We start from the raw sequence: 11,053 nt of genomic DNA, 5'->3' as shown, positions 1-11,053 counted from the left end.
CAAAAATAAAAATACAAATATGAAGATCATTAAAGAGATTTAAAAAAAAGATTGTTCAAACTAATTTCATACCTGTACAGTAACATTTTTTATTGGGAATGACGTACATCCAAGGAATTCACTACGTCTGAAAAACAAAACATGACGAAAATCAAATTAGTAGGTAAGTAAACCGATGTAAAACATGTGGATAATAGTAATTTCCAATCCAAAGTATTAACTGTGATTGACAACCATGGCATAGGTAAAAAAATAGGTAAAATATATCTATTTTGTTGTTCTTATTGAGTAATTATAAGTGTGTATGCAATCATATGTTTAGTTCTGATGTTAAACAAGCGTATCAAGTTCTCCAGGCTCCGGTTTGCTGACCATGTTGTACGCACGGAAACGGACGACCCAGCCCGTAAAGTCTTTTTAGGCCGTCCACAAGGTCAGAGGTAGTGCGTGGAAGACCCAAATTGAGGTGGCAAGATGGCGTAGAGACGTCCGCCATTAAGACCGAGATAACGGACTGGCAGACGAAAGCGCGAGACCGTAAGCGGTTTTGGACACTCCTGAGGCAGACCAACACCGCAAAGCGATTGTAGTGTTGGATAAATGAAGAAGTGATGCAATTATATGATGAATTATACGCAATATCCTCCTTCTACTTCTTTATCTATTTGACTTGCTTCACGTGCTACACGGACATGCCGGGCTTTCGAAACTTATTCAGTATCACGTATTCGGATAGTCAGTCCTTGCTATAGGGGGACGGTCCATTCTAGGTTTGATAGCACGACGGACATGTTGACTTGTGACGGACACCACGGGACCGCGGGCAAATACCACGAACTCTAAGATCCCGTAGTTGTATCGTTTTAATTACTTTTAGTTCGACTTCAAACTCGTTGGTTAAATTGTTCATATCACAAGGGTAATATTAAAAGCGACAACATCAGACCTCATGAACGGATCAAAATGGTAGACAAATGAATTAAGATCGGACATTGAAAGTAACAGATTTGCATGATGGTTTTAAAGTTTCAATTCATTGGCACAAGCAATAGAATGGCATAAAGTGTTACAATGCAATTGGAAAATCACAGAGGTCTTTGAAAAAAACTTGTCGTAAGAAAAATACAAACTAACTACTGAAAACATTACTGTCACCTTATGTAATGAAAAGAGCCACACTCGAGTCATTTAGATATTATACTTTGGATTTAATAGTGTATCAAACATGTGTAGAGTACGAGGTGAATATACCGGTTTTAGAGTGCCATTTTACGACGTGTACTGCATATATTGTGACTAACGTAATTGATTTTGAAAATTACAGGACATTTTGGTTTTTTATTTTTTATCCATTAATGATGATTTTCGACCCGTCATGACTTTACGATGCAAAAAATTTGCAAAAACATTAAAATAAACAATTTTTGAGTAAATGCTCAACACCTCCAACGATCAAAAATGTAGTAAAATGCAGAAAAGATAGGCAAATCAACACCGAACAGAGTAGTACAAAATAATACTAAAACAGTTAAAAGGTATTATAATTGTCAACATCCATTTCGCAATCGAAAAAAACATGGAGCACGAATCGTAAAATGTCTTCTGTGTTCCTATAACGTCACAATGCACTTATATGTTTGTTTCTAAGTTTAAGACCTTGTAGATATATACGTGTTTTGTAAAATGAATTGTTCTTAAGCCTAACAACTGAGAACTATACACATAAAAACTCGATTGTAGGAAAGATTGTATCAAAATTCAAATATATTTCAGTAGGACAATGTACAAATTGCTATCATATGAAAATATATATATATCAAAATGATATTGCACAAATTGCTATCTTATTTAACATTCATTTTAAGATTCCTCGGGAATTAAAAAAAAATACATCTTTATTTAGATTTTTAATATTTTGTTATTTTTCGTATGAAACAAAAAAAAAAATAATGTAAGACAGTAACTTATTACAGCTACAATCAAAATCTTATTTTTTTTATTTTAAGATAAATTAAAGCATTAAGTTTAGTTTAGTGTTTATTAATCGATGGACTATATATTAAAGCAGTTAGTGTCACTGTGTCACTTAGATTTGATTTCGTATGGTGGAGATTGATTTTCTTCAAAAGCTTTATGTTCTAATTATCATAATTCATTCTTTCAAAATAATAGTCAATACTGCCGAAGAATACCAAAATTCACCCAGAATGTTTACAGTTCTGTTTTACTTTTTCTCTAATGATTACATAAAACTTGGGTTTTTGACTCAAAGTAGCTAAACACTGCCACTAACACATTGACACTGCATCACTGACTAACACGCGGATGGCAAGCGCAGGCGCAATTGTAATGTGGAATATTCTTATTGTGGCAGGGGAAGTTGTAGAATATATTTTATTGTACACATAATTGAAAATGCCCAATTTTCTTTTTTTAACTTGTTCTGCAACATTTAATTTCTTGAGTAAAATTGCTTTAGCCATACATTGAATTGAAAATTCAGTGTATACTTCAGCACTTTTATGACGCCAGTTCATTATCTATATTATCTCTGCTTGTGAAAACCTTTCAGGATTTTCCCTCTTGGGATTTAACCATTGTGAATCCATGAAAAGCTCAAAAACACAAAAAAACTCGGAAAAATTAATAGACTAATAGGTGAGAGTGTATGATACACAATATAAACGAGTGTATGATATACAATATAAAACGATTCACACTAGCGTATGTTTTTTAGTGTGTTGAGAAGTATACGTTGTTAGTCCATGACTGTTTTTCTGTGCCACGGGTGTGGTGCGGTGTAGAGCCCACACATGGACCTACCCTTTCTCTAAGAAGCATACCGAACGGTAAATCCACGAGGAAATGTAGATGTCTCAACGAGGAAGTTTACTAGATAAGAATCCCCGTCAACTCACATGCGATCGTGCGGAGTCTAAGAAGATTCATCCTCCTTGTAAAACAAAAAAAACTCACACACATACACAAACGCGCGCGCACTATTTACACACATAAGGTTAAATGCACAACATATTAAAAAAGAAACAACTACATTTAACGACATTCCTTTGCTGCATTTTCACTTGAAGAGCTTCTTTGGGTAAATTTTCTCATCCGCTTGTCAAAAATTGTAATTATCTTGAACATATAAGCATTTCCGGATGAATTTTGTCATGTTTTAGAACTATACAAATTTGACATAAAGCAAACCTTTATCCTTATAGTATTGTGTAGAGAACACAGCTACTATGAAATGTATCCGAAAGCTGAGTTGGAACTAATTGTACGGTCTGTCGCATAAGCAACAGCTACACGAGATTATTTGTCCGAAAACTAATATCAAGGACCCGAACATGCGCAAAGCACACAGCTCTACGAATTAGTAAGAGAGAGATAGAGAGAGAATCATGGAGAGATTAATGGAAGGATAGAGATAAAGAGAGAGATAGAGGGAAAGAAATAGAGAGAGAAATAGAGAGATAGAGAGATACAGAGAGAAAGGCAGAGATAGAGAGTAAGCAAGAGAGACAGAGAGAGAGAGAAAGAGAGAGAACGAGAGAGAGAGAAAGAGAGAGTAAGAGAGAGAGAGCACACGCAGTCTACCAGGTGTTTTTTACACATTTGTTAACGGACATCTGGTTGAACAAGTTTACTGTGCAAATATGTTTCCAAAATTTTCTGCTTTTTTGTTCAACTTACTTGATTTCACGATCACGATGCCACACGGCTAGTTGAATTCGTCGTTCATCATTGGGATAGATTTCGAAGATAAAACGCTGATCATAGTATGGATTGTTTGAGTTCCGATGTACAGTTGTTCGCTGAAACCCTAGTTCTTTTTCTGTTGTTTGATTAGTGTCTCCTATATGAATTAGTGCCACCTTCACGTACGCATTGATAACGTTGTTAGTAGCTGTACTACCAGGGAAACAATTGCGTTGCAGATCTTTACACCGAATAACTGATTAAGAAGAGAATAAATGGATTAATATGATTAACATATATTTATGTTAGTAAGGTACATCAATACCAGTGAAATTCATAGAAAATACAGAAAACTAAAACGGCGCCAACGATGCCATACCATACACCACTCACCGTGTACATGTAGTCGTCGATCTGGCTCCAGATAAATACTTAGTTCCAAAGTTCCTCGAACGGAACATGCACCTGTGAGAGTACTCGCTCTAGAATAACGGGAACTTGTCGTGGATGCTACCGAACGCCTTTTATCTATAGAGTTGTCGCCGAGAGTTGGGGAAAAATCTAGACATTTTCGGCTGATTTCTATCGACCCTCCTGTTGGAGTAGAGGTCCCCTGCAGATCGATAGGGCGGATGTCTGGTGTTGCGTTATCTGACAATTTAAATTGAGTCGGGGGATTTTCTTGTTCCTGTCCTTGGTAATCATTGCGGTTCGGAGTTTGCATTTCATTTATTTGAATAAATTTCGACTGACTGCAGGGGATGTAAGGTGTTTCAGGACTTGTGATTTGATTGTTATCTAGCCTATACTCGTCCGTATTTGCATACAGTATTGCATCGTTGTTAGCAGCTTCAAGCTTATGCTTCCTTCGAACCGCCTTTTGACGACGTAAATGACACGCAGTCTCGAGCGGGCTAGCCCTAATGTGTTTAGTAATAGATTGACGTGTATAATCAGCTTTCGATATGTTTATAACAGTGCTGCATAACTTTTCGTGTTTAATATCTGGAGTTTTTACCTCTCGCTCGTTCAGCTTACTGGTTTCTTCGTTAATCATTGTCGTTTCTCTGTCGTGTCGAAGCATCTGGAGAGGAAGGCTTTGCTCGAGATACAGATCAGCAGCTGGATCATCTGCAGGTGTATAGGTCGGAGATGATAGTTTTGATAGTTTTGATTTGACACTCAGTGATCGATTCGGTCGTTGTGTTGTCCAATGATTTTCCTTTTTTGCGCTTTCGAGTATAGCATCAATCATCTTATCGAGAGTTAAGTCTCCCATTTCTGAAGAGTTTAGTGATAGCTCAGTATTTTCAATATTATCTATGTCCGATGATGATGGTGCGATGAGTGGTGCGGATGGCAGTAGAAAAACATTAGCCGTTTTGTTAACGGTTGAAAAGGTTCGGTTGTAATTCGTTTTACTGCAACGTATTTCAGACATTTTTGATGACAAAGGTGTCACACATGGATTCAGATTGTCCTCTACAAACTCTGTGGAAAAGTTATCGACGAGCATTGGTTTCACGAAAGCTTTGATTTTTTTCGGTGTGGGCGCCTTTTCGTCCGCAGAAAAGTAACGACCGGGTTTGTCGAATTCAGTCGAAGCCAGCCCACGAAGCGCTAAGAAAGGAATATTTTTCACCCCACAAGGAGAATATTCAATATCAAAAGATGGCAACGTCGTAGCATACGTTTCACGAATATTCTCGATTTGCTCTTTTTGATTAAATGATGCGGAGACTGGAGAAACTGGTAACGCTCGTTTACGGCCCAGGGGTGTTGTGTTTGATTGGCGACAAGGTGTTGTACTCGGAGTAATATTGCTTACATCTCGTAATGCCATCGAATATGGTGATCCTGAAGCAGCACGTCCAATGTTAGGGTGAGGAGTCGAAGTGATGCATTGGTTTTCTTTGTCATAATTCGTACATGCCACGTGGATTACACCTCCGAATGATCGACGGGCCTTTTTATTTCTCGATCCACCGATTGTGTTACTATTAGTAGTAACTGCTGTTACACACTCGCTCAACGCTCCCAAAGAACGTCGTGCATTGTGTCGCTGTTGTAATAATAATTTGTTTTGTGGATGCACGTTCTTCCTGACTGTTTCAGATCGTTTTTTAATCGTCCACTTCAACATTTTGATCTAAAAACCAAATATACAAGAGGATTTAAATTAGATTATTGTAAACATCACTGCCCACCATCTAAACTATCATTCTAAATTAAGAATCAACCATTAAAATCATTGCCTAGAAGGGGATAGCAAAGCGTTACGACTTCAAATAACTTGTCATAAAAAAAGGGATCATCATTAACTGATGAATTACAACGTACATCAAAATTCACATCAAATCAAGTTCATGAAATATCAAATATTATAAAGAATTCAGGATTAAATCGTGGTTATGTCTCTATTTCTCTTGTTGGCCTGCTGACGATAGAGCACGTCGATGTGACATGGCCCGGCCAACAACTGTACATGGTCCGTGGTTATATACTGACATAAAAACTATAAAATTAATGGGTTTAAAAACTATAAAAAGTAAAAAGTAATGAAAGTAATTATTGCGGAGAATGTATCTGATTAAATAGATCGTAAATTATAATTTTCAATTATAATTATTTAAACCAGCGGTCGGCAAACTTTTGAGGTAAAGGGTCAAATTGTGTAAATGGTCAAGAGCCGCGGGCCAGAAAATTTAGCACTCAAATTATTACACTACAAAATATTTCAAACCAAACAATTGAATAATAATATCAAGCAATACGATTGGTGATATTGTTGTTTTTATGTAATAATGTCATCCAAGCAAGGTAAAAGATTATAGATATCCTATTATTAAAACTTATTTTAATAGTAGTGCGGTAGTCAGATCTCAGTTGCTGCTTAAAGCGCATGAAGGTCACAACCTTTTTTTTTTTGTTGAAAACTTGATCATTATGGTGGTAGGTTTGAACAAGCAAAATGATCGAATTTACATACCAACATTTAACGGCTTCATGATAACAGGTTGGCTGATAAGTCCCCAGTCTAACAAAGAAAAACACATTTTTTGTTCAAAATTCGTTTTTATTATTCAACATAGTTTCCTTCGATAGCGATACAACGATTATAACGACCTTCCAATTTTTTGATACCATTTTGGTAGTACTCCTTCGGTTTTGCCTCAAAATAGGCCTCAGTTTCGGCGACCACCTCTTCATTGCAGCCAATTTTTTTCCCTGCGAGCATCCTTTTGAGGTCTGAGAACAAGAAAAAGTCGCTGGGGGCCAGATCTGGAGAATACGGTGGGTGGAGAAGCATTTCGAAGCCCAATTAATGAATTTTTGCCATCGTCCTCAATGACTTGTGGCACGGTGCGTTGTCTTGGTGGAACAACAAAATAACAAAAGTTGCTTGACAAAAGACGCTCTGTCTCACAAACTAATTGACATACAGACGTCAAATTTTGACACGAATCATTTGAAGGTTGGTACTACAGTAGAACGTCGATTATCCGGGGGCGGATTAACCGGCGGGCGGCTTAACCGTGCGCATAAATGTGACAGCTGTTCAAACGTACGGCGAACATTTGCAGCGATAGTCAAGTGGGCAACCAGTTTTTTGTGCAGCTCTGTAGTGTCTAGTGGTGTATTCGAAATTTATTTTTGTTCATGAACAGTTGTTAAACCTATAGTTATTGATTAAAATAATATTCTACTAACGATTTTTCGATGGATTCAAGATGAATTTATCATAAAACTAGTGGATTATTTAATTTTTATATGAATTTGACATTTCTTGGACCATTATCCGTGCAAATCGATTAACCGGCAAACGCCCGGTCCTGAGCTGCCCGGATAATCGACGTTCCACTGTATATAAAAATAATATGCATTAAATACTAGCGGCGCCATCTATGTGTCAGACCGGGGACTTATCAGCCAACCTGTTATACAAGCAGTCAAACCAAGGATAATGTATTTAGAAGGTTGATTTTTATCGCTTTTGCTGGGCGACATTGTGGGGGACATCTGTCATTCTCTGCATACAAATTTCATTACCCCGCACCAGCCCTCCTCGATTTTTATACCGGAGCCCACGGAAGAGAAATGTCAAGTCGAGAAATGTCATTTTGCTCTGAACAACTTCACCTTGTCATTTATAACACCTTGAGTCAAACAATATCAAAATTCATCACCTGAGTTGATTTGGGGAGCTATATCGACCAAAGCGGAATTGCCATTGTTTTTCATTATCAAGAGCCATTCAAAGCCTTGCGCTAAAATACTGGAAAAACGGTTTTTGCTTCAAACAGGGTTCAGCTTCAAACCATAAAGCTGCGACGAAGTTGTGCTTGCGGCTTGCAATGACTTTGAAAAGCGTTTACGTGCGGTTATCGAATACAAGGAAAACAGATTTTAACTCAACTAAGATAAATGTAATTTTACCTCTAAAAGATGTTGTAGACATCAGATAAATATCTTGAAACTGTTTTAAATTTTATGATTTAAAAAATGTATCATTTTTACATTGACTCTATAAGCATCGACCCACAAAATTTAGCTGGTTAAAGACGTGTTTGAAGTTATTCGGCCGTATCGGGCGGAACGAACGCCCCTGAAAGAACGCCGCGGGGCGCTCATTTTGCTCTCATTGTATCTCACGAGTCACTCAAATTTAAAAGAGCGGTTACAACATGAAATGAGAGTAAAACCACTGTTATACACGGCGTCGTTCGTTCCCGTTTATATGGATAGAAATCCGCGACCTTTTGAGCAGCGGATTTGTCACGGATTTTTTCTTTTGATTGAATTTGAATGGTTTTATCACCGAAATAGCGCTTTAAAATCAGTGTTGAGGTGTTTCAGAAATTTAATAGTTTTTAAATTGTAAAAATAATAGTCTAAATTAAACATAAAAAAATGTAATCAAAAAATTTTAAGTTTTGCTTCTTCTGTTTAATTTATTTTTGTCCTTCTTTTTCCTAGCATAACGCTGGCATAAAAGGTTTTTCAGTCCAGCTGGCTTTAACAGGCTGACGAGACTATTTTGTACCACGTAACTGCGTCGTCCGTACTTGCAAGAGGGGGTGGTCCGGATAAGAATTGAACTACGTTTTAACTCTCGGTAACAGAGCCAGTGAGTCTTACATAAGATCACCCGAAGCCTCATTTCTTTGTGTGACTTTTAACGATCCTAAATGGATCGTGATTCCAACCGTAGGACTGACATATCCTGCTATGGTAATCAATAAGTAACTCTAAGCAAAGCCCACTAGTGGTAGCGGAATTTGTGGCAAGTGTGCCACCTTAAGCATTTCAAGTTATAACTCACTAAAACGTGTTTTTCAAAAGCCGATTTAAATCGCATAACCATTTTACATCTATTTCCTCACTTATAAATGAATTTCGCTTGAAAAAATTGCAAACAAAACAGTTTTTGAAGCGTTTTAAAAAGGGTCCAAAAAGACGTTGTTTTTTTGGGCTATGGGGCAAGAGTGCCACTCGTATGGGGCAAGACGGCCACCTGGTTAAAATAACCGTATTTCTTAGATAATTTGAAATTATTACGTTTGTACCACTAGTGTATGTATTCCTACATGTCTTGAGTCACCACTAACCCCTTTTCATCAAAAACTGTATCGCAATATGGGTTGTTGCTGGTCTGTTTTTCCGGAGCAGAATCCGCTCGTAAAAGCGCACCATACCGGTGAACACTACAACAATGTTAACATTTTTGACAGCTCGCGCCTATGAAAGATGGTGGCACACTTGCCCCAAATAGAGATGGCTCTTTTGCCCCAAAAGTTGTAACTTTTTTGAAATTGAATTTTGCAGTGACAAAAAGAAAGTTTTTTTCAACTAACCCCACAAAAAATTTCACGTTTTCTCAGCTATACGGTGGTGTAAATATTTCCTCGGTGGATTGTTCGCATGATTTTTCAGAGCTTATTTGGTTGGATTAAAAAATTATAATATTCTGCTCAATTTTGAAAATCAACATAAATCAGTTCAAAACAATGGGAAATATCGATTGGTCTATATGAAATTTGGCTCAGTATACCTAGTCATTGGAAAGCAACCAACTGTATACAGAATTGATCATTAAACTAAAGTTTTTAAGGAAAAATGCTTGGTGGCACTCTTGCCCCGTATGGCACACTTGCCCCAAATTCCGCTACAGACAGGCCTGCACCGACAACGGCTGTTATGCAAAAAACAAAAAGAAGGTTGTTTTTGGTACGATCGTTGCGAACAAACATCAAACTAAAGTAAGAATGTCAGTTTAAAATAACCAGCACCAAAATGCAGTAGTAAGCACAGGTCATGTTGGAATAGCCAACCGGCTTGACTCCGACGTAGTCTGACGGGCCCGAAATGATCTTCGGAATGTAGCGAGAAGGACTCAGACGGTGCGCCAAAGGGAGGAGCAGCGAGGCGAACGGCCATCTACGCCTTCATCATCATTACGAACGTCGGAGAGACGGGCGAGTATCCGCGCACGGATGGCGAGACTGCGGCAGCGACACCGCCAGCATCAACAGGAAGAGAGACGATGGGTTCAAGGAGGAGATGTAGACAGTGGGGAGTCTTTTCATCCTGAGCTGGCCTTTTCGTACAACCGGCAATGCCGCGGCCGGTTTGACCGCGGCAGAGGAGGCGCGACGGTAAAGGCAGACGTAGCCTCCCGCTAGCCAATATAATTATATACGCGTGCTTCCGCGGAGGAAGGCCAACTCGTAGCAATTGGTGCGAAATTGCCCCACACAAGGGCGGAGAGAGTGCACGTTTATCAGTAAGACTACGCATCCGAAAGGATGCGCTCCTAAGAGCTAGAACATCCCCTCCCTTTAGACCCATCGCGGGACACAGGGGAAGGGGCAGGAAGGGGGTTATGTAAAATGTAAAAATTGTGAATTTGCTTAAATAAACTAACCCGATTATCTGCGCGCCAAAATCCGGTGACATTTCATCATTGTAAGTTTGTAACAAATTAAAGGTGAGTATGTGTGTGTGTGGGTATGTGTTCGTGCGTTTGACTGCAGTCTTACTTGAAGTTCAGGCGTCAAAAGTGAAGGAAGCATCGAGTGCATTGGAGGGTGTATCTTATGGAAAAATGGCTGTTTTCGTATATAAGTTTTACAGTAAATTTATGGCAATACTCTTCAAAACCAGTCAAAATCAAAACGTTGAGACCTACACTGTGCTAACAGTTCTGTTCCATTAGTCATTCATTCGCCGGAAACAACAACAGAAAACTAGCTTTCCTTGCAAGTTCAATCATGTCACGGCAAATGCAAATGCTGCCGACATGGTTTACATCCAGATTTGTTATCAATAATTGTGGGCAATGACTCCA

The 11,053-nt window shown here is 38.3% G+C and overlaps 1 protein-coding gene across 14 annotated transcripts in view; it reads right to left on the bottom strand.

Annotated features, from left to right (window-relative positions):
- Positions 1 to 11,053, bottom strand: part of LOC3289835 (uncharacterized) — a 115,849-nt gene that overhangs the window by 72,535 nt on the left and 32,261 nt on the right. For 11 of the 14 annotated variants that reach the window (XR_009765495.1, XM_061651055.1, XM_061651057.1 and 8 more), the window contains exons 2-4: positions 4,099 to 5,854; positions 3,700 to 3,961; positions 73 to 127 (exon numbers count right to left, since the gene is read on the bottom strand). Coding sequence is in view for 13 of the 14 variants with exons in the window: in XM_061651055.1 (XP_061507039.1) it covers positions 73 to 127; positions 3,700 to 3,961; positions 4,099 to 5,854 (2,073 nt within the window). In the remaining variant the exon portion in view is untranslated. Of the gene's footprint in view, positions 1 to 72; positions 128 to 3,699; positions 3,962 to 4,084; positions 5,855 to 11,053 lie in introns of those variants that run through there. The other 3 variants (XM_061651058.1, XM_061651059.1, XM_061651060.1) reach the window with 3 other exon arrangements.

This window comes from Anopheles gambiae, chromosome 2 (genome assembly GCF_943734735.2).
Source record: "Anopheles gambiae chromosome 2, idAnoGambNW_F1_1, whole genome shotgun sequence".
Classification (NCBI taxonomy): Eukaryota; Metazoa; Arthropoda; class Insecta; order Diptera; family Culicidae; genus Anopheles; species Anopheles gambiae.
The sequence above is the reverse complement of the archived record's forward strand: the minus strand, read 5'-3'. Positions and strand labels throughout refer to the sequence as shown.